This window comes from Pleurodeles waltl, chromosome 9 (genome assembly GCF_031143425.1).
Source record: "Pleurodeles waltl isolate 20211129_DDA chromosome 9, aPleWal1.hap1.20221129, whole genome shotgun sequence".
Lineage (NCBI taxonomy): Eukaryota > Metazoa > Chordata > Amphibia > Caudata > Salamandridae > Pleurodeles > Pleurodeles waltl.
In genome coordinates, this window is record NC_090448.1 from 395715113 (window position 1) to 395739735 (window position 24623).

The window sequence follows — 24623 nt, forward strand, 5'->3', positions numbered from 1 at the left end:
GTCACCCACACACACTGTGCACTCGCAACAGGATACGGACCCATGTGACCTCTATGATGACCTTGTGTCAGACAATAGCCCGGAGTGCTATCCTTCGAAACCCTCTCCACCCGTAGATAGCACCTCCTACACTCAGGTCTTGGCGAGGGCGGCTGCATTCCACAGTGTGAGCATGCACACAGAGGCATTAGAGGCCGATTTTCTTTTTAATACTTTGTCCTCAACGCATGCTTCTTATCAAAGTCTGCCCATGTTCCCAGGCATGCTTAAACATGCCCAACAAATTTTTCAGGAGCCCGTGAAGGGAAGACCCATAACATCAAGGGTGGAAAAGAAATACAAACCACCACCGTCAGACCCAGTATTCATCACCCAGCAGCTGCTCCCAGACTCGCTAGTGGTCAGCGCAGCGAGGAAGAGATCTAACTCAGTCATCGGGAGATGCACTACCTCCAGATAAGGAGAGTAAGAAGTTCGATGCGGCAGGAAAGAGGGTAGCGTCTCAAGCTGCCAATCAGTGGCGCATAGCAAACTCTCAGGCCCTCCTCGCACTATATGACCGAGCTCATTGGGACGAGATGAGCGATATTATCCAACATCTCCCCAAGGAATACCAGAAAAGAGCTCAGCAAGTGGTAGAGGAGGGACAAGCAATATCTAACAATCAAATACGATCTGCATTAGATTCCACTGACACTGCCACAAGAACAGTGAACACTGCAGTGACAATTAGACGCCATGCTTGGCTGAGATCCTCAGGTTTCAAACCAGAGATTCAACAGGCTGTCCTCAACATGCCATTCAATCATCAACAGCTATTTGGCACACAAGTGGACACCAAGCAGTGACTTTGCCATCACCTTCCCCCAACACACATCCCCTGTGGGAAGAAGACTGGAAATGTTCCACAATCAATGGTCAGACATAACAATGGACACATGGGTACAATCAATTATCCAACATGGTTACTGCATAGAATTCACAGATGTTCCTCCAGATATTCCCCCAAAAACACACACACTATTGTCGCACCATCTCACTTTGTTACAAACAGAGGTGCAGGCACTTTTAACAAAACAGGCTATAGAACTAGTACCTCATCCACAAAAAGGAACAGGGGTCTATTCCCTGTACTTCCTTATTCCAAAAAAGGACAAAACACTAAGACCAATATTGGATCTCAGGAACCTCAGCCTATACATCAAATCAGAACACTTTCACATGGTGACACTACAAGACGTAGTCCCATTACTGAAGCAGGGAGATTACATGTCAACACTGGACTTAAAAGATGCGTGTTTCCATATACTCATCCATCCATCTCACAGAAAATAATCTCAGGTTTGTTATGCAAGGAAAACTTTACCATTTCAAGATATTACCTTTCGGGATAACAACAGCCCCCAGTGTATTTACAAAATGCATTGCCGTGGGAGCGGCATACATAAGGAGACAACACGTGCATGTGTTCCCATATCTTGACGATTGGCTAATAAAGGCCAACACTCAACAGCAGTGTCAAAATCACACACGTTACGTAATAGATACCCTACATACACTGGGGTTTTCTATAAATTACCAAAAGTCACACTTGCAACCATCCCAAACTCAGCAATACTTGGGAACTACACTCAACACTCAAAAAGCGATTGCAAGTCCAAGCCCACAAAGGGTACAATCATTCCATACCATGATACCAAAAATACAACCAAATCAGCATTACACAGTCAGATTTATGATGAGACTCCTAGGCATGATGGCATCCTGCATCGCAATTGTCCCAAACGCACGGTTACACATGCGGCCCTTACAGCAGTGCCTTGCAAAACAATGGTCGCAGGCACAGGGTCACCTCCAAGATCTAGTTGATAGACCCCCAAACACACTATTCGCTTCAATGGTGGAACCCCATAAATTTAAACAAAGGGTGGCCTTTTCAAGACACTGTGCCTCACGCCATTCTCACAACAGACGCATCGATGATAGGCTGGGGAGCACACCTCAACAATCACAGTATACAAGGACAATGGGACAATCAACAAAAACAGCTACACATAAACCACTTAGAACTACTAGCAGTTTTTCTGGCACTAAAAGCTTAAACAAACAAGGGGAGGGCCACACTCATCACAACTTTGCCTCCTAGGACAAAAAATTTGGCATTGGGCAATTCACAACAATATTCGCCTAATAGCGCAATACATCCCGGGCATTCACAATCAATTAGCGGACAATCTCAGTCGAGATCACCAGCAAACTCACAAGTGGGAAATACATCCCCAGGTACTACAAAAATACTTTTCGCCAGTGGGGGACACCAGATATAGATCTGTTCGCCACAAACCAAAACGCAAAATGCCAAAAATTTGCATCCAGGTACCCACACCCTCAGTCCAAGGGCAATGCTCTATGGATCAATTGGTCAGGGATATTTGCTTACGCTTTTCCCCCTCTCCCACTCATTCCTTTTCTAGTCAACAAACTCAGACTAATACTCATAGCACCAACGTGGGCACGCCAACTGTGGTACACCACACTGCTGGACCTATCAGTAGTACCTCACATCAAACTTCCAAACAGACCAGACCTGTTAACACAACACAAACAACAGATCAGACACCACAATCCAGCAATGCTCCATCTAGCAATCTGGCTCCTGAAGTCTTAGAGTTTGGATATCTAAATCTTCCAAACGAGTGTATGGAAGTCATTAAACAGGCAAGAAAACCTACCACCAGGCATTGCTATGCTAATAAATAGAAAAGATTTGTTTTCTACTGCCAAGCGAAACACATCACACCATTGGATGCATCCATACAGGACATCGTAGGATATTTACTACACCTACAAAAAGCAAATCTTGCCTTTTCATCCATCAAAACACACCTCATTGCCATTTCAGCTTACATGCAAATTAAACACACAAAATCATTATTTAGAATACCAGTCATTAAAGCCTTCATGGAAGGACTAAAGTGGATCATACCTCCAAGAACTCCACCAGTACCCTTGTGGAACCTTAATATTGTACTTACACGACTCATGGGTCCACCTTTTGAACCCATGCATTCTTGTCAAATCCAATTCTTAACTTGGAAAGTGGCATTTCTAATAGCTATCACTTCATTACGAAGAGTTAGTGAAATACAGGATTTCACTATTGAGGAACCCTTTATAAAAGTACACAAACATAAAGTTGTTCTCCGCACAAATCCAAACTTTCTGCCAAAAGTCATTTCACCGTTTCATTTGAACCAAACAGTGGAACTCCCAGTCTTCTTGCCACAACCAGACTCAGTAGCAAAGAGAGCACTGCATACATTAGATATAAAAAAGAGCTCTAATGTACTATATAGACAGAACAAAACCATTTCGTAAAACAAAACAATTGTTCGTCGCATTCCAGAAACCCCATGCTGGGAACCCTATCTCCAAACAAGGCATAGCCAAATGGATAGTTAAATGTATACAAACTCGTTACCTTAAAGCCAAAAGAGAACTAATCATTACACCAAAGGCACACTCCACTAGAAAGAAAGGAGCAACAATGGCCTTTCTAGGTAACCTTCCAATGACAGAGATTTGTAACGCAGCCACTTGGTCCACACCTCATACTTTTACCAAACACTACTGTGTAGATGTCCTAGCAATACAACAAGCCACAGTAGGACAGGCTGTCCTAAGAACATTATTTCAAACAACTTCAACTCCTACAGGCTGACCACCGCTTTTGGGAGGATTACTGCTTTGTAGCCTATGCACATCATGTGTATCTCCAGCTACACATGCCACCGAACGTAAAATTTCACTTACCCAGTGTACATCTGTTCGTGGCATGTTCCGCTGCCGATTCACATGCGCCCTCCCTCCTCCCCGTGAGCCTGTAGCTGTTTAATCTACAATTAACATTGTATATATGTAAATAAACATTCCATTACCTCAAACTATGTACATACTTATCTATTCCATTGCATGGACATCTTTACTATTCTCATTCTAGCACTCCTACCTCACCCTCTGCGGCAAAACAATCTAAGATGGAGTCGATGCCCATGCGCAATGGAACCGAAAGGGAGGAGTCACTCGGGCCCGCGACTCGAAAATACTTTTTCGAAGAAAAACAACTTGCAACACTCCGAGCCCAACACTAGATGGCAGGAACAGTGCACAGCATGTGAATCTGCAGCGGAACATGCCACGAACAGATGTACACTGGGTAAGTGACATTTTCCATATATATATATATATATATATATATATATATATATATATATATATATATATATATAATATATTATATATAAAAAACCTAGTGGCGGTTGCCTCTAGGTCATTATAGTTAGGACCATTTTTTCTATAGACAAAGCGTTTTTTGTTTTGCCAATAACTTTGGCGCTGTTGGATGAATCTTCACAAAATTTTCAAAACATATACTTTGGTCAGTTCAGCTGCTGCCTTGAACGTTTTCGGGGTGATCAGTCAAGCGGAGGCTGAGAAAAAGAGGGGTCCCAAAACACTTTTACCCCGTTCTACATCAATAGGATTTTTGAACATGATCTCAGCCTAAACCACTGAACAGAATTACACCAAATTTGGCTGAAAGCTAGCTCTTGGTCCAGAAAGCGTGCTTTTTGTGAGTTGGTGTAAATCCCTTCAGTAATTTTAGAGATACTAGAGTTAAAAAAAAATACAGATATCTAGGGACACGGATCCTCCGTGGATCCAGCTGTCCTGTGTTGATATCTAATTGGCTGCCAGCACTTCAACCAGGATGTTGACAGCCATCTTTTGAATTGGCTTCAGCCGAGTCCCACAAAAAATTGAAAAAAAAAGAAAAGGGACCAGAGTAGGGACACCCTGGTCCCCTAGCCCTTGTCTAGGGGACCCTCAGTGACCCCCCAAGGCTAAAAAGCATTTTTTTAAAAAGAATGTTGGGAAAATCCGCATATCCCGCCTTTTTTTTTAATCTGCCCCGGGTGGGCCATGTCCTGGGGCATTGGGGGCTTTAAGAAGGAGGGGGATGAATGCGGCCCCCTCCTAGGGCTTCTGTTAGCCCCGGGGACTGCCACCTCCCCAGAGCAAAGATACAGTTGTGTTGGGGAGGGGGGGGTACCGCAGAGACCGCCACCTCCCCAGGGCTAAATACACCCTATATGTGGATCCCCCTGGGGTAAATATACAATTGTGTGCGGGGAGCGCAAGTTATAGTTACTTTAGGACAAGAGTTACAGTTACTTGAAATAACTCTATAACTGGTGAATTTCTCAGGTTTTGAACAAGTAAATCAGTGCCTAACTCTAACGTCCCTGTATCCTTTGTTTTTTTTAATGTCCCTGTGTGTGTGTGTGTGTGTGTGTGTGTGTGTGTATATACACACACACACACACACACACACACACACACACAGGGACATTAAAGTTTGGAAATAGAATAAAAAAATAAATAAATATAAATTCACTTAAAAAAAAAAACAAAGGATACAGGGACGTTAGAGTTAGGCACTGATTTACTTGTTCAAAACCTGAGAAATTCACCAGTTATAGAGTTATTTCAAGTAACTGTAACTCTTGTCCTAAAGTAACTATATATATATACACACACACACACACACACACACACACACACACATTTTCCCCCTTAATTTCTCAAAACCACTGAACGGATTTACACCAAAACACAAAAAGGTTGTTTCTGGACCAGGACCTACCATTCTGCCAAATTTGATGTAATTCCATCCAGAAGTTTCTGCGCTATCACTGTTCAAAATCCCTATGACCCTCGTTCCCCTATTCCCCACCCCCAAACCTTCCAACGAGACAGATCACCCTAAAATTTTCCAGACGGCAGTTAAAGTGTCTGTCACATTTTTGGGGAAAGTTTTGTGAAGATTTGTAATGCAGCACTGAAGAAATAGGAAATTAAAAAAACGCTTTTTATATAGACCACCACTAGGTAAAATAAATATATATATATATATATATATCTATATATATATATATATATATATATAGATATATATATATATATATATAGATTGATATAGATATATATATAGATAGATATATAAAACTCATGCCCTAAGGTAACTATAACTTGTTTCCTTGCCAGTTACTTCTAATTACCCCACAAATTACGGCACTCATGACATCTTGGATAACATCATTACTAATATCAATGTAATATCTGCAGTGAAACTTTTGATGAGAAAATTGTGCATGGCAGGGTCGCAAGTTATAGTTACCTTAGGGCACAAGTTATAGTTACTAGAGGTAAGTCTATAACTGGTGCATTTCTATGGTTTTGTACGTTTTAAATTTGAGCCTAACTAAATGTCCCTGTAACCTTTGTTTTTTAAGTGGAAAGTAGTATTTTTATTGTCATTTAGTTCATTACATCAAGGAAGCAGCAACACAGGATCTTTTTTATCATGAATAAGCACCTACTAAAAGCAATCAGTGGGCAAGATTCACAAAGGTAAACTTAGACCAAAAGTCTACGTTTACACCAAAAGTCTAAGTTTAGTCTTAAAGTCTAACTTTACTTGCAGTAAAGTTAGATTTTTGGTCTAAGTTTAGACTTTTGGTCTAAACTTAGACCAAAAGTCTAACTTTACTATGAATAAAGTTAGACTTTTGGTTCAAGTTTAGACTTTTGGTCTAAACTTACATGAAAAGTCTAAACTTAGACCAAAAGTCTAACCTTACCATGAGTAAAGGTAGACTTTAGGTCTAAACGTGGATTTTTGGTGTAAACTTAGACTTTTGGTCTAAGTTCACCTTTGTGAATCGGGCCCAGTATCTCCATAGGCCCTTATTCATGACTATATACATCAATGTGCAGCTCCCATTCAAATCCCTGGTAGTCAATTCATTATCCCCATATTTCATGTGTTTTTCAGGCAGCCACGTTTGGTGTATATAGGAATCTCTATAGACGCAGTGATCCATGCCAAGTGCCCATCCTGCTAGACTAGGCTGATTTTTATTCCACCCGTTGCTGTCTATGTCGCATGAAAAATACTTTTAACAGTTTGTACTACATTACTTTCACAAGACAGTTTTGAATGAGGAGATTGATGATGCCGTGGTAATGTAGAGTAGACTGCCGGGCCCTTATTACGACCTTGGTGATCACGAGACTGCCAGGGCTGAGGTGGCGGTTAGACCGCCGCCAAACTCTTAATGAGGCCCTCAGTGTGTGAATGGAGAATGAGAGAGAGAGAGTTGTAGGGAGGACACAGAAAAGACAGTATGCATTTTGTTCTCTGTCTAGATCCTGTGTTTCCTGTATCACTATTAAATCCTTTGAATAGACTGCTTTTTCTACAGCTTTATTTTTGACATATCCAGTGACTGCTCCGTCAAGCTAACTCTGAGAGCAAGACAACTTACGTCAGAAGTGTGTATTTATGCATCTAATCTTGAAGCGCCTGCACAGTGTGTCACTGTTTATGACCTGGCCTTCCCCCTCACCACGTTTCCAGAGGAAACATTTCTTTGCCCGAATAGTTAAATGTCACCAAAGGAGATGCACTATTACATCACATAATGTTGTTGTCAAGTTTTGAAGTGTTTCTTCTTTTGGCAGTCTGTTAGTACTCCAGTCTCAAATATGATAACTTAAACACAAGGCCAAATTGTGTCCTACAGCAAAAGCAGCTGGGCTGTGATCTGCTATACCCCATAGTTGGTGGATTGAGAAAAACAGTTTGTTCTGTATGGGCTGTCTTGCAGTTGTCTTTTGGATAGTAAAGCTGAATTTATTAAAGAGTTTGTGTTTGCCCCGCAGAAGAGATCCTGCAGACTGAGGCCTCCGAGGACCTGGACCTCCTGTTTGACTACACAGAGGAGGAGCCTATATCTCCAACACACTGCCCGTTGCCAGATAACGAACTTGCACTGTTTGATCCTTGCTGTAAAGATGGTGAGAAAGCTTCTGCTTGCATTTCCATGTCTTCTTTCTTGCTCCCTTCAACCCTTCTTGTATATGGGTGCTCCAGGAGCATGTTACAGGAATGTGATCATGTGGTGGTGGGTTCCACAAGTACCGAACTCTCCATTAACTGTGATTTCCCTCCTCATTTGAAGTGGGATGCAAGAGTGACCACGGAGTTTCATTGGTGAAGTTAATCATTTAAGTGATGGGTACTTTCATTATTTGGTTGGTGGTTCTTTCATGGAGCAGTCCAGACTTTGTTCTCCTGGGCCACAAAATGGTGGAATAGAGTGGTGCATTACCTATGACACTCCTGTTTTCAGACAGTAGAGTTCCTAAACAATTCCTGGCAATTGGCTATTATGTGCATAGCACTGATAGCTGCAGCCTAAATCCCACCTAGAGAACGGTAAGGGGACAAAAATGGGTCACAAATATAAATATGTTAGGGATAAGATGCAAATGTAAGCATCAAGGTTCTATACCCAGGTGCCTCTCACATGCATCTTGCACCTGTTCACCTACTTGGGTAGTGACAGTTGTCATTGGTACAGTTAACCATTAAGAAGGGATTCAAAGCACAGCAAATTCAGTGAGCACTTTGTAGTACATTATAAGGAAAACAATGCATTTGAAACAAGCATTTGGAATGCAATGGGTCTCACATTTGTTTGAGTTGGAGCTATTGGTGGTGTAAATTCATAAATTGACTTTTTACCACATAAATTGGTCAACCCTGCCTCATAATTCGATCTTTTCCTGCCATATAATTACAGTGGCCCTGCTTATAACTAGAGCACTTCCATGTACCTTCTTCCTCCATCTGCAGCCCAAAATGAAGATGTTGGCATGTAGCATCCTAATTTAAATCTGCCATGTTATTTCCAATAGAATACCAATTTACCACCCCACCATAAGAGTTGCTGGCTTGCTAACACAATTCCCCCAAAAAGACACAAGATAGCCACGGAGGAGTAACGAGAAAAATAAACTAGAAGGGTGACCTAAACATATCAAAAGTGTTCAGACAGTTATAGTGTAATACGGATGTTAAATTTGCCTGAATCATGGTCATAATTGCAATAAGGAGAGATTAATAAAACATATACAATTATCATATAAACCCAATAAAAATCTTTATCAGAAATACACTTTTGGCGTTACAGTGTACTGCTCAGAAAAACCCCTTGAGAACACCACAATGACAATAGCATTTGTAAGAAACATGGTCATGTAACAATATAGTTAACCCCTAGAGGGCAAAACCCACATGAAAAGAAAACGACTGAAAGTAATTCAGTGTAACCATATATTTATCCCCTAAAGGGCATATTACATTACACATTTTCAGAGCTAGAAGGCCTACTGCAATGATATTACAAACAAGACCCTTAAAATGCAAACTACTCTCAGCTATAAAACAAAAGTTCCAGCGATGAGCGAGATTAAAAGCACAATGAATTGTGGGAGGGGTTATTATTTTGGGATCCTCACTAACCTACTGTGGGAACCCAGAGATGATCTAGACAGAAAGAGCACATGGTGGTGAACGAAGGTGGTCCCATTGTCCTAGGAGCACCACAAGTTGAGTTATGAGCAAAAATATTTTGTAAAAGAATGTCCTGCAAAGCTGGGACGACCGCGTTCAGCGAATATTCTAGTATGTTGACTGTGATGCTCAGACCAGCGCCTAGAGGACACCAAAATAAAAATAGCTTTGTAAGAAACACGGTCATGCAACCATATAGTTAGCCCCTAGAAGTTATAACCACCTGAAAACAGAATGGCAGAATGTAATGCCGTGCAACCATATATTTAACCCAGAGAAGGCATAGTGCCTTACACAAGTAAGGTCTAGCAAGCCTACTGCAATACTAAGGCCCTTAGAACGCAAACTACTTCCAGCTGTAAAAGAAAAGTTGCAGCCGTAAGAGAGCTTGAAAAGGCACTGAATGGTGGCAGGGGTTATTATTTTGAGTTCCCTACTAACATAGTGTGGGGACCCAGAGATGACCTAAACAGAAAGAGTGTGTGGTGCTGAACATTTTGGTGGTGGTCCTATTGTCCTAGGTTCACCACAGGTTTAACATCTACATGGCCCCGCTAGCCGCCATCGTCAGAAACTACGGACTCAACATAGTCTCCTACACTGACGACAACCAACTCTCGCTATCCAATAAACCCAACACAGCCAGACACAACTTCCACAAAGGCATGGGAGCAGTCGCCAGCTGAATGAAAAGCATCAGCCTACAACTCAACGCAGACAAAACTGAAGTACTCATCATGGGCTCTCAACCCGACGCGTGGAACGACTCCTGGTGTCTCCCCACCCTCGGAAGCCCGCCCACCCCCATGAACCAAGCCCGCAACCTCGAAATCATCCTGGACTCCAAACTCAACATGTACCGCCAAATCGACACAGTCGCGTCCACCTGCTTCCGAACCTTCTGCCTCCTACACAAGACATTCAAATGGATCCCCCTCAAACACAGAAAGACCATTACACGCCCTCATTACCAGCAGACTGGACTACGGCAACACGCTCTACGCCGGAATCAACGAGAAACTCACCCGCAAATTACAGAACATCTAGAACGCCGCCTCCAGACCGCTCCTTGATCTACCTCAACACTGTCACATCTCCCAGCACCTGTACACACTACCCTGGCTCCCCATAGAGAAAAGAATCACCTTCAAGATACTCACCCACGCACACAAAGCCCTCCACAATACTGGACCAGCCTACCTGAACAGGCGACTCAATTTCCACGTACCCCACAGGACCTTACCCTTAGCCCAGCTCTTTCTCGCAGAAGTACCCCCTATCAGAAAAACAAGAACAAGGGGACGCTCGTTCTCCTACCTCGCCGCCACAGCCTGGAACGCCCTACTGCTCCACTGCAGACGGACTACATCCCTCCTCAACTTCATGAAAGAGCTGAAGACATGGCTATTTGAAGACTGATGGATGCTCCCCCCCCCTAACCCCCCCCCCCAAAAAAAAGCACCTTGAGACTTTCACAGGTGAGTAGTTGCGCTTAACAAACACTGATTGATTGATTGACCACAGGCTGAGCTATGGACTAAATAAAAAGTTGTGAAAAAGAATGCTTACAAAGCATTATGGTTCGAGTTTCTCTGAGTGCAGTGAATATTTTAGTATCTGCGCTCCCAGTGTGTCTGGAGAGCTGCGTTTAGGATTTCTGTTTTTTTTTTTTAAATAAAGCATTTATGAATTAAAAGTGTTTTTGGGAAAGCTATGGAGCGCGAAGGGGAGAGTCAAAAGAAATTACTCTGATTAGGTAACAGTGTGAACAATGTGACCAGCGCTTCAATACTGCAGATGGAGTTTGCGCTGTGAGGGCCGTGGCCGCCATGGAGCACAAAGGGGAGAGACAAAAGAAAAAACAGTTGGCCCATGCTGAAGTATATCGGCAATCATGCAGTTTTCCATATGACAGGGTCAGTCTGCAAGGCGGTAACAAAACCGCCCCAAGGTGGGACAAATGTAAAGCATTTACCAATGACATCAATGGATTTTTGAAAAGCAAGCCCATGAACGGTTGAAAGTGAAGGGTGTGGTTAAAAGTTCCCAGATAGATAACAACAGGTTGGAAAGCGTTTGCGCGTTCGACCTAAAAAAGAGAAAAAATCCTGAAAGCAGTTATTAGAAAAGTATTTATAAAACTGGATTGATATATTTTGAATTTGTCAAAACAAGAAGTCATAACCTTTTTAAATTATACTTCACTTTGCCTAGTCTATAGGGCTGGCTTTTTTTTTCATGGGATAGCTTTTAGCATCTTCTTAATGGAAGGAGGGCACATATTTTTATATAGAAAAGGGCCTGAGTCCAGAGGGCATAACGGGTGTTGGGGTGGAATAGTGCTTTGCTAATTCAGTAAAAACATTTTTATTATTTTGTAGAGGAGGTGACAGAGGCATGGAGCATACAGTGGTCGGAGGGATACTTGTCCACCGTTTTAAGCTCTAATCTATCACATGAAAGAGAAGGTATAGACAACTTCATTATGCCTTCCCAAACCACTTTGTGCCACAAAAACGCAATACAGGTCCACTCACTACAAAAACAGAGTTACAGAATTCTGTTGAAACCTGGCACTGTAAATGTAGAGGCATGTACATCAACATTACTGCTGAATAGTTGACGGGTATGTCAAAATTGAGTTCTAATCCATTGCATTATTAAGTGAATCTATCACTCGGCTATATGAGTATTGTTCTTGAGTCATTTTTCCCTCCGCAGCCTTGACTACAAAGATAAGCCGGTGTGCTGGTGTCACCGGTTGGAGACTCTTCAATGTAAAAGTGCACATTGTTCATCAAACACCCAGTGTACCAGCACTGGTGGGTCATCTACAAACTACTACAAACCTCTGGCTTTCTTTTATAGTGTGGTCCTGGATGCTGTGCAAATCAAACTTTATGTAAACATATGCATTGGTTCCTCATCTTCCACCCACATATTAAAATAAGGAGGTAAATATCCACTTCACCCTATACTTGAGTCACTTAAAAGAAGTCAACATGTCGCTGAAAAAATAAGATTTAAGCTCAATTGCATTGGTACAAGACATATTATTTATATACAGCTATGATGGCGGACAGGCCAACTTGGAACACAGTCATAGATCATTTAGCTGACCACTACTATATCACCATCCCTCGAGAACCCTTGGTCTGTTTACTGGGAGACATTAAGCCATGTAAGGGTAGGAAAATGGTGTACAAGTTCACTCAATTGACACTACTGCTGGCTAAACGGAGGGTAGCCATCACATGGTTGAGCCAATTGGGTCCAGGTATCGATGGGTGAAAAAAAAGATGTGTCTGAATGGTGGTGCCGGAAGAAGTCGGATTACGAAAATGCAGACATGATGATAAAGAAGCTGAGGATCTCCAAAAATGGAAGAATTTATTACTGAAGTTCGTGGGTGGAGAGGGGGTGGGACTGGAGGGAGAGACAGAGAAGGAGGGATAGCACTGTGGAACCATCGAATGTTATTGATTCCTTAGACTAAACGCACACAGGAGTAATGTTAACATAATGGATAAACCATAAGGCATTGCTTCATAGAGAATGATGGTGATACTAATACTAATATGTCCATGATGACCTTGCAGAGCAGAGGTAGCGGGTCGGCAGTGACTTATGTTTTGTTCATGTGTAACTGGTATTCACCCTGATGTAATTTTATATGTTATTTCTTCTTCATGGAATGAAACCAATAAAAACAATTACAAGAAAATCATCTATGGATTCACCAGGACTTAAAATATTACACCTGGTGCCTTTATAAACGTCTGAGATCTACCCAAACTATCTATCTGTCAGCTATGACCTCTTTTTCCCATTTGTATTTAGCTCAAACGTGGCCCATGAGCTTTGGAGTGCTTTACATCGGGTACCAGTTACATTACACAAGGACATATTTTTTTAGGCACATGGAGAGCAAGTGATTTGTCCAAAATCACAAAATGTTGGCCGACTCTGGGACTGAAACCTGGTTCCCCAGTTCCAAAGGAAGATGCTCTGGAAATGATGCCACATCCTCTCTTTAATGTATAATATATTCAAGGGTACATCCAATATGTTTTATAGTAACCCGTGGCAGTAAAATATACAGTGGTTCCTGTAAATAGATTAGCTTAAGTAATTTAAAATGACACTGATTGTGATATACAGTTAATGTCAACGAACCTGAGAGATACAATGAGACACTGAAAAACATTAATGTAATTTGAACGAAACTTCACATAATCAAGGTGCAGACAATGCTGGCAGTTCTGAATACATTTATGAAACAAGTAGTAGTAGAAATGGTGAGTAGTGCAGGGTGGTTCACGCTAAATGGTAGTGGATGAAGATGGGTGAACAGCGCATTTGCACATGTAAGGAAGTCTTGTTCAGTCTCAGAAGAATACTTTCTGATTACAAACAGATAGAGAATGGATCATGTGAGATACATATGGGGTAATGTCAAAAGCGTTGTAACCAATAACAACTTGGGGCTCTTCATTAGGATAAGCAGTTAATTGTGCCAAGAATCAGCCAATGGCTGGGTCAAAGGTTCCAAATATAGGCAAGATAAGGCTAAAACCTACGAGGGTCGTCTGCTTGGTAGTATGTCGGACAAATACAAGGTAGTTTGGGCCAGGTGTACGAAGATCTGGTTGCAAAATACTGTTTCCAGACTGCCACTAGTATTTTTGCAACCAGTGAAGATTTTTAAGAGCCATTTTATGTACTAATAGGTCAGTTCTTAAAAATCCTAATTGTAGTGTCAGAATCATACATACTTTAAGAATATTTGTGAGGTAGGACACAAATTGCATCTCACTACGATTGGAGATAACACAGGGATGGTGACCTGGCTGGGGTCTATAGACCATCATGCCTGTGATTGTTTTTAACAAAGCAAATCTTTTAATGCAGCTCGTTTTCCTTGAAGGAAATGGGACTGCCTTTAAAAATAAATGTTGACTTTGTGGTTGTTGTTTAAGGGTTGACAGAGGGTGCCTGCCTTACTGTCTGCTCTTCAGCACCCTTTTTAAATATTCTCTAAATGGAAGAGGCTGCTTTGCTTTACCACCTTCTTTGAAGTGTCAGTAAACCTATGCGACCATGATTTTGGTTGCGAAACATTGAAACAGATGCTGACTTGTTATTTGGAGGGGGCGCCAACAGCACGCCCCTTCCAGAGAGAAAAATAATTCCAACTCCTAAAATGGGTTTAGTACATAAAAACAAATTTTACACAGGCATCCCAACCAAAGACATCAAACGCCTCCAACGTATCCAAAATGCCTCCGCCCGACTGATCCTCAACATACCCCGCCGAAGTCACATCTCCCCTCACCTAAAGGAACTCCACTGGCTCCCGGTAGACAAGAGGATCACCTTCAAACTCCTGACCCACGCTCACAAGGCACTTCACAACACCGGACCCTCCTACCTCAACACCAGACTCAACTTCTACACTCCAACACGTCAACTCCGATCCGCCAACCTCGCCCTCGCCATCGTACCCCGAATCCAGCGCAAGACATCCGGCGGCAGATCCTTCTCCTTCCTCGCCGCCAAGACCTGGAACTCTCTCCCCACATCTCTTCGCCAGACCCAGGACCTCCTCGCATTCAGAAGGCTCCTCAAGACCTGGCTCTTCGACCGATAAACCAGCAGCGCTCCCCCCCCCCCCCCCCTTCAGCGCCTCGAAACCCTGACGGGTACATAGCGCGCTTTATAAATACTATGATTGATTGATTGATTGATTGAACTGTCACAAATGCCAGATTGGTACATTTAGGACTGTTATAATGCTTTGTGCATCTGCCCTGGGATCAGAAATTGCTACTACTGAGGGGGTAGGTGGAGAGAGCCGTTGCATCCCCTACTAAGCTGTGACTGGGAAACAAAAAATTGGAGAATTACATAGCTCATCAAGACTGTCTGGTGCAGGAGTGCAGTCAGGGAGGCATGGGACAGTGAAGGACCCTCCTGCATGCAGTTTGAGCAGCTGAGCTCTTTGGTCCATCAGTGAGAGGGAATACTGCTGAAAGTTAACTAGCTTGAATGTAGGTAGAGTGCATATATAATAAACTTGGACAATGGTAACTTTACACTGCCTTGCATACATCAAGATGAGTTTGCCGATAATTGTACAGTGCCAGGGTACTTTAGAAGTTTGTAATTCAGAGGTGTTGTAGTGAGTGGACCAGTGTTGTATATTTTTTGGTGCCTCCTTTTACGTTGCCATTCCAGGTGTTTATTTCTGAGTGGTGAAATAAGAGGTCCAAAGGGTGAACCCGGGGGTTAAACTGTTATGTTTTATTCTTAGAAATAAAAATTGTTCAAATGCAAAGTATTTCAGATCTTTTGTTTCAAACCATTTATCTTTATTATGTTAAACACGCATTTTCAAAATTGTTTCAATGGTACTGATACACATTTTTTGTTTTTCAAATTTAATAATTCACATTTTAGGCTCAGATAATGCAAGGACACGCTGTCTTTTAAAATGATGTGTAAGAACTGCAGAAAATAGGAATAAACATAATTTGCCTTTACTTAGATGGCCTAGTGATACTAACATAATCCTAAAATGTCCTGACACAAGAACAAAGCTCAATCATACATGCAAAAACAACTAAACTTTGAACCACTAATCCCTATGTAAGAAAACCCACTGTACTGCGGCAAGGCTCCTTCATCTCTGGAATTGAGATTTTCCTAGCCTTGGTGTCTAAAAGGCTAGATTTTATTAAAGACACAGAGGCGAGTATTATGCTTTCTTGTCTTGCTTTAATAAACTCATCAGCCAAGAAACATCAACACCCAGAAACCCTGGGGAAAAACTACAGCATTGCATCACAATAGATAGTCCAATCACACGTTGAATAAGAGCATAACTATCTGGACTAAGAGCAACAAATCCTCTTTTCTTGCGAGCGTCAGTCATTATCATAAGGGGAAAGCAAAATCAAGAAAAAAAACACTCAATAATGCAGATAACAAGTCCTTGATGGTGTCCATAAGGGAAACAGATGGCGAAAGCAGCCGTGGTAGAGCTGAAGCAGAAATCCAAGAGGAGGGATCCGGCACAGGATGATCCTTGTGGATTAACTGGATGCAGCGGAGACGGATGAAGGCATAGGGACCGCAGAAAAAGAATAGGTTGGGTTGTAAAACTGTGGTGGGATAATACTCTCCTCCATGTCTTTAATAAAATCTAGCCTTTCAGACACCAAGGCTAGGAAAATCTCAATTTTATTACAAGAACGGAGGCTCAAATTATGCTTGTTTAAAGCAGAGAGATTACCGATTCAGGTGAATGATCAAGCAGTTTACAAAACAAAATTCTGAACGTGTTAACGTTTAACCAATCTGCAGATCTGACAATGTCCTGTAAATTAGCACTCACCCAAAACGCTCTAGAGGCCACGGCTCCTCTACCTGAGTGGGCCCCAAATGAAGAGGTAGAAATGCCAGGTAGGGCAATCACCCATTTAACCCAATGGGCTAATGTAGGGGCAGACACTGGTCTGTGAGGTTTCTGAAAAGATAGAAGAAGATGGGAAGAGGAACTACTTCTGAGACCTGCAGTTCGAGAAATGTAACAGTTAAAGCCATTGCCAATGCACAGTTTAGGTTGAGAAAGGAAAAAGGGTAATGAACAGTTGATAAAATAATTTTGGTATGTCTGTGAACCTGAAAATAGATTCCCAGAGACGAGTAATGGAAAGAAGAAACATCAAGAACCTTTACGTTAGATACACGTTTGATAGAAACCAAATTTAACAACATGGTTAATTTCACAGATAGATGTTTAAGCGATAACTCATCATTATCTGGCCGTGAGACAAGCAGTCGTAAAACCAAATTTAAATCCCACATAACATTATATTTGGGTAAAGGGGATATAGTAAAAAGTAATCCCTTCAAAAGACAACACACCACTGGATGTTCTCCAATGGGTCTTCCGTCCACTCTAACATGCTCAGAAGAGATTGCAGATCTGTAGATATTAACTGTCCTATAAGCTTTACCCTGTGATGCTGGGGAGGCTAAAACAATTACCATTTAAGTGACATTTGCTGAAAGGAGATCTGAATCCCTGTCCAAACACCAGTTACACCATGCCACCAGGCCTATTTGCATACTTCTGTTGTTCCAGGAGCCCAGGATTGTTGGATATATTGTACAGCATCCTCTAAAAATTCCTGGGGTTTTCCAGGAAGACCCCAAATCCTCCATGCTTTTAGGTACAGAGAGCCTTTCAGAATGAGATTGTGTCTGAGGCCTTGCAGATTGAGGAGTAGATCTGGAAAAGGAGAAATCAGGAAGTCTGAAGCTAGTTCCAACAGCATTGGGTACCAAGGCTGGGATTGCCAGAAAGGAGTGATGAGAACTGGGGATCATTGTTTTCTGTGAGCCTGAGGACTCTGCAATGAAAAGGAATTGAGGGAAGGCGTAGAGAAGAGATTGAGATTTTTGGAAGTTTATCAGAAAACCAAGGCTTGATAAACTATCTTGGCAAAGAGTGAGATGATGCAAGAGACGAGATTTGTCTTAAGCCATTATCAGAAAATCGTGCGGACAGACTGAGTCTTACACCCTGAATCCTTAGGAAAGCCACTATGGGTTTTAGAATTTTGGTGAAACACCAAGGGGTTGAGGGAAGGCCGAAAAGAAGAGTGTTGAAGCAGAAGAAGGAATTTTCCCATTGGAATTGTAGAAACTTCTTGTACGAATGATGGATAAGAACCTTCATGTAAGCGTCCTGTAGATCCAGATGGACCAGCCAGTCACTCTGGAGTAAAATATCTCTGAGGTAGAAAATGGTTTCCATTTTGAAATGATGGTAAACGATAAAGTTGTTGAAGAGCTTGAGATTTATGACTGGATGATTTTTTTTTTTTTTTTTACTGGTAAGATGGTACTGAGGAAACCCGATTGATTGAAAGGGGTTTGTTCTATAGCCTGTTTTGCAAGTAAGGATTGAACTTGCTCTTGGACCAAAATAAATTGTTCTCGAGAAAACAGTAGAGGTCAAGGAAGTTGAGTTTGAAAAGAAATTTGGTAAAGTTCTATGCAGTAAACCTGTACAGTTTGAATCTCCCACGGGACTGAAGTCAGAGACAACCAAGGATTTAGAAAATTTTGCAATCTGCCTCCTACAGGAGGAGGGCCACACCTGGAAGTTCTTACCTGAAATATGATCTCCTTTGGCTCTGGAACCCCTGTTAAGGAATCCACATGAGCATCGGGGATAGAATTGGGGTTTGCATCCTTGGTAGAAGTCTTGTTGAAAGTTATCACTGTGGGAGCCTCTATTGAGAGGTTGCCCTCTTGATGCAAAAGGGCCAGCAAAACAACTCTTCCCTTTGCCGTTCCTGCCAAAAACCCGATGGGAAAAATCTTCTTCATCAAGACCAGGGCTTTATAAAGTAGCAGCGAAGGTGGAAACATATTTACCCATCTGCTTGTTAAAAGAGTCACCGAATAGCAGACATTTTGCCTCGGAACCTTCCTCCTTGGTTACCAAGCTGCTCAGTTTTGGGTCGGTTTTTAAAAGAAGACTCTTAAACCGCTCCTGAGAGATGTATGAATTAGCGTTCCCTAACATACAGCTTGCCAGCTGTGCCAAATTAGAAAGTGTGTCGGGATCCACATGTTCACCTTCCATTTTGGCCTCTTAGGCCAAATCCAAAATTCTAGTTAATAGCCTGAACATATTCAGAAGTCTGTCCTGGCAATCTGACCAGACTCTGTCCACCCCTTTCTTGGGATTCTTGCCAAACATAGTAAAAAATAATAGTGTGGGAAGAAACACCTGGAGGAGAAATTTTATGCCTTTTCTCCAAAGGCACGTAATTCAAATTGTCATCTTGTAAATCACAATGAGATGAAAAATCATCCAAACCATCATTCCTATCACTGTCAGTGTCGTGGAGTTCCATAATGTTAAGGGGGAAGTAGGGAGCCCCAAATTATTTGGCTCTTGTGAGGGAGGCCCAAATTTTACTGAAATGCCTTTATGAGGCCCACACGGGGGAGCCGCATGTTTCTTTCCTTTTTTAAAAGGAACATCCGAAGGGCCTTGCAACATTTAAGAAATAGAAGCCTCTAAATGTGTTGATATGTCTAACATGGACACAGATACTGCATATTGGACAGAATCCTTTATAAAGGATTTTAGATTGTCCTTTATAGATTGGGCCTGCTCATCATCAGACATGGTTAAAAAATGTATTCTTAATTAGGATAGATTATATATAAATCAATAAAATAAGAAACTGGAAGAAAACGTAAAGGGAGCGACTAAAAACCCTAAGGAAAAACCTGACTGTAGTCTAAACTAAAAGACCCACTCCTCAGGGGTTAAAAACTTAAGGGGGAGTGTCTGGCAGGCCTAAAGATGCGTGACCAAAGGCGGGCCAGCAACTATGAAGCGAACAAGATAAGAAATGCCCACTAGTAGTTGCTTCATCATAGAAGCACACGGAGGCTGCGGGCACTTCGATGAGGAACTCGCTAACGCGAGTGAAGAAGGCACACCACAACTTTTAAGGGCGACCGGCTGAAGGCAGTAAAACTCCTGAAGTGTTGAAGATGTTCGAAGCTACCCTGTGAGGAGAGGGAGCGCTAAGGAAGGAACAGTGATAAAATTCCAGAGCGTACATGCGACGTAAGAAAGCTTAAGAAATGCAACAGTAACACTGAACATACCATATAAACGTTATAATAAATTAAAGTACACCATGAATAAATAAAATAAGTAAGCAGGGTACTTATCTTGACTGCAAGCAGCAAGAAAACAGGACTTGTTGCTCTTAGTCAAGATAGTTATGCTCTTACTCGATGTGTGATTGGACTATCTATTGTGATGTAATGCTGTTGTTTTTTTCCCTGGGTTTCTGGGTGTCGATGTTACTTGGCTACTGTGTTTATTAAAGCAAGAAAAGAAAGCATAATATGAGCCTCTGGTCTTGTAATAAAATCGTTGGTTTGTCCCCCTATTTCAATTCTGTGTAACTGAAGTTTGAGGTTTATTAGCAATTTGGTAAACTAGCTATGTTACAAATGTTAAACTAGACAAATGCTAAACAGGGTAGTGCAGTACACTACAGCAAATGGAAACACAGTTTCAGAGTAATGCACTGTGCACTGCCACAGCAGTAAGTTTTGCATAAAACAGATCACCTGCAGATTCAAAGACAGACTACTTTGTCTTTAGACCTCAAATCAAGTCTGTCTTTACATTATTTATTTGTGGCTGCTAAAGGGAAGGCACTGCATACATTTGTGGTCGCTCCTGTCTGTTCATAAGAGCCTCCCTATTCCCCCTCTTTGGATTAGTTGTTACCCCTCCAGATTCAGTTCAATTTATTTCATTGTTTTCGAAATGTTGCCTTTTCAACATGAACTTGTAGTTAAATACAGCAAAGACGGCAGTAACATTGCAGATTACAGGATTGTGCAATATCGTTTCTCAAAAAAGAACACTTGTAACCATTACATTTGGATACATAATGCAGTTCTGAGACATTTTGAGGCTTAAGTTTGTTGGATTGTTTGGCCTTTAAAGATGGCCATAATTTATGCCATTGATAACACTAAGAATGTTGCACAACTAAGATAACAATGTACAGGAATACTGCAGTCAAGGATAATGCATGATATAGTGCCACAGCAGTGGATATGCAGAAAATAAATACTCGTTAGCAGAGCATCTTTGCTGAATACTCTATTTGTCGATGAACAGTAATTTTTTAACAACCTGAGCTCTAGATTAGCGTTGTTGTTAGGGGCATGAGTGTCGATTTGGGACACAGGATTACCTGCAGTTTTCTTATTAGATATAGTAGACTGCAGTAATTCAATCAGGCTAAATTTGGGAACCACACTTCTGATTCAAGCCTACTTACTTTATAGGATAGTTGGGGGGAAAAAGCCAACCATAGCAGAGCGTTTTCAAAAATCTGAGTGCACAAAAATAGGATGGATTAGAACTAAAGTATTGCTTGTCATTAGCAGGGTTTCCCGTTAAGGGATAATAGGGGAGCTTAAGGGGTCTCTTCTGGGCATGATAGGTGCATGTGCCGGCACTGGGCCTGAGGCTAGGTGTGATATTGCTACTATGCAAACAAGAGGATCGCAGGGAAACTGGCATAGGAGGGAGGTGTGATCAACAGTGAATTACGTCTGTTCAAAAATGATGATGTACCTGTGTACCTTTCTGTTTCAGAAAGTGCTGCATCTGCTTCTTTCCACGAAGAGGAACTGGCATCTCTGGTGGTGAACTCTGAGCTACCAGACAACTTTCAGCTCGGGTTGGCAGCCCAGAATGCACTTTGGGACAAGCAGCTCAATCCAGAGACTTCAAATGCAGAATCTCAAGGGTCAGGCAATTATCTGAGACTGGCCACTGAGGAGATCAGGCTGGCCCTGGAAAAGGAAGGTGCAGAGGACTATGTAGGTGCAATCCAGAGCTACAGGGACGGAGTGGACCTTCTTCTGAAAGGGGTACAAGGTGAGTGACCAAATGTAAACGTGAGATTGTTTTCAAAGTACTAGTGACTCCTAATACAAATACATTTTAGTCTTTTGTGCGACCATGCTGGAAAAAATAGAGCATTAGCCAAATACACTTTTAAACTTAATGAAATGCAACCTTGAGCATCAGGCAGGAATTGAATAAATCAGTATTTTTACTTACATGATGGATTTTCTTCAAATTTACAATTTTACTCTTTTAAAGGATGGCTTCTAGGAGCAGTTTGGCCTGTTGGAGCACACTGAGAGCAACTGGTTCTTGTGTATAATAGAATCCTCCAGCCTCCAAAGCCCCTGGACCCATTTGCTTACTTGTGGAGTCATGAAGGCCAATCTGTTTTTTTTTTGCTTACTAGGACACTTTTTATTGCACAACAATCCTTCAATGAAGTGTAACGAAGGACATTTGAGGGATGGCTCAGCCTATCAAAACACAGGTGTATTCTTGCATATCTGATTAGAGATATTCAACATCATGACATAGCCAGAGGTAAAAAAAAAAAAAAAACGGACTTTAGTTTCAAGAATGTGAGCGATCAGCAGCAGCCTTACTAAAGGTTTTCACAAGGACAATGCATTCTCCATGTAGTGATAATGGAAAGTGAGATTTACCAGTTCCAATACAGATAGATTTGAACCAGTAATTCCTTATGGGTACCAAAAGGAAGGGAAGTAAATTATCCTTGCAAACTATGCACGTCTATGGTTCTGGAGCACTAGAGTGACAAAGCCAGTTGGCTCTATTGTCAGTCTTAGAATAACCTGTTGCCTGAATTCCTTATCCTAGCCCAAGTGTTCGGTATCTCCATGTGACTTCTTTTTCCCATGTGAGTCATCTCAGATCTGGCTAGCATGTCATTTGCTCCTTTTGGAAAACCATGCTTGTGGAGATCTTTGTGGCCTCATTGTTATTACAACATATGTAGCGTCTTTGACATCTACAGAGATAAGCATATGCTTATCTAGAGAAAGGCCCACGAATCTTTCATAAATTGGAAAGCATCTTCTTTCAAGGATTTACATATTTCCATGTAAAGAAGTCTGAAATGTTATGCAGTAATTTGAAAAACAACACATCTATCTTCCAGGTCCACACCTTAGCCAGCAGCATTGCAATAAATATCATTCTGCCCATCCTTGGAGCCTCCCGGGTTTGGTTTCTTTGGAAGGCAGGTCTAGCTTTAGTGCTAGTGGCACCCGGTGAAACAGTCTTTGTTATCCGAACCCCCCGCACCCCTAAAGACTTCCTTCTTCATGCATTCCCTCTCTACCACCCTCCAAAGGTGCCTGTCATCGCTTCAGAGATCCTTTCTTGTGTGTTTTTAATTTCTTTTATACTACTACTCATCCCAGTGTAGGGTGTCAGTGCTTTACATCACACACATTATATACAGAGACAATGATTCATACAAGTGTGTAAGTCAAAGTATAGGAAATATTACATAAGGCAATGAGGACTACAAGGTGTAGTAGTCGCATATCATCCATGCTTGTAGGTATTATATGTTAAAAGTGCTTGGTCTGGAGTAATACAAAGTCTGGATTTAAAACGTAACATAGGGGTTGGGGTTGTCTTTACTAATAAGTATTTATTATTGTTCAAATTAACCATATTTAGCAAACTTAGAATAACAAACGATTGGTGAAAAACTATAACGATCTAAACCCCACCTTGCAGTTTCCATACTGCTATTTGATTCTGGCTCATTGCCCACTGTGATATATTAGGATTGTAATTTACAAACTGCAAGTAACAAAAATAACTCTGTGACAACAGTAACCCCTCGGCTATGTACAAACAAAACAATTCTTTGATCTGCATTTTACACTTTGGGCTTTGCAGGGTGCTCATTATACCTCTGCTTAACGTTATGATGAGTCGAAACTGGGACTAGACAAAACTTACCTCTCTCCAAAAGATACACATTATTAACCAGAGTTAAACTGGCATGTTTATTATTGCTGGAACACGAGGTACTCTGAAGTCTGTGCCTTTAACCCCATAATATATTTCACCATGTAATACCCATCAGTTACACTGCCCTAAAGCCGGGACTGTTGGATGGAATGCCAAAATGTATCATCAGGCTCTACAACACTATCACCAGAGGCTGAATATGCCCTAGGGATTCCACGAGGCTATCCCTGAATATCTTCAGTGATATTTTCACCAGATCATGCCGCCTCCTATGCAGTATCTTGAACCTGTGTCTTCTTGTGTGTGGCTAGAGATTAATATCGCATCCCATCTTTTCTTTCTCAGTTTGCCAAGAAGTATTCTACCCTTGCCAGTTTCCCACATTTTTATGATTGTGTGAACTTAATATGGTGTGCCGGTTTCATCAGTCATTATGAACATGGCGGTGCGGCCTGCCATGCCGGCGGTGGTGGGTAAAACCGCCAGCCGGCATGGCGGGCCACACCGCCACATAATGTACCCCATGAGGGCCGCCATTGGCAGCCCTCACTCACCGCCAGGCTGCCTCTGTCAGGCAGCCTGGCGGCGGTCAGAAAAAATTAGCCGACAGGGCATCGGTGCTGCCCCTCGGATAATGTTTCCTCAGGCACCAGCCAGGGAATGGCTGGCGGAAGGGGTGCAGCGGGGCAC

The 24623-nt window shown here is 41.9% G+C and overlaps 1 protein-coding gene across 1 annotated transcript in view; it reads left to right on the forward strand.

Moving 5' to 3' along the window:
- SNX15 (sorting nexin 15) overlaps positions 1–24623 on the forward strand; it is an 88829-nt gene that overhangs the window by 60965 nt on the left and 3241 nt on the right. Inside the window, exons 6-7 of the mRNA XM_069207098.1 lie at positions 7789–7923; positions 21708–21992. Of these exons, the coding sequence (XP_069063199.1) occupies positions 7789–7923; positions 21708–21992 (420 nt within the window). The remainder of the gene's footprint in view (positions 1–7788; positions 7924–21707; positions 21993–24623) is intronic.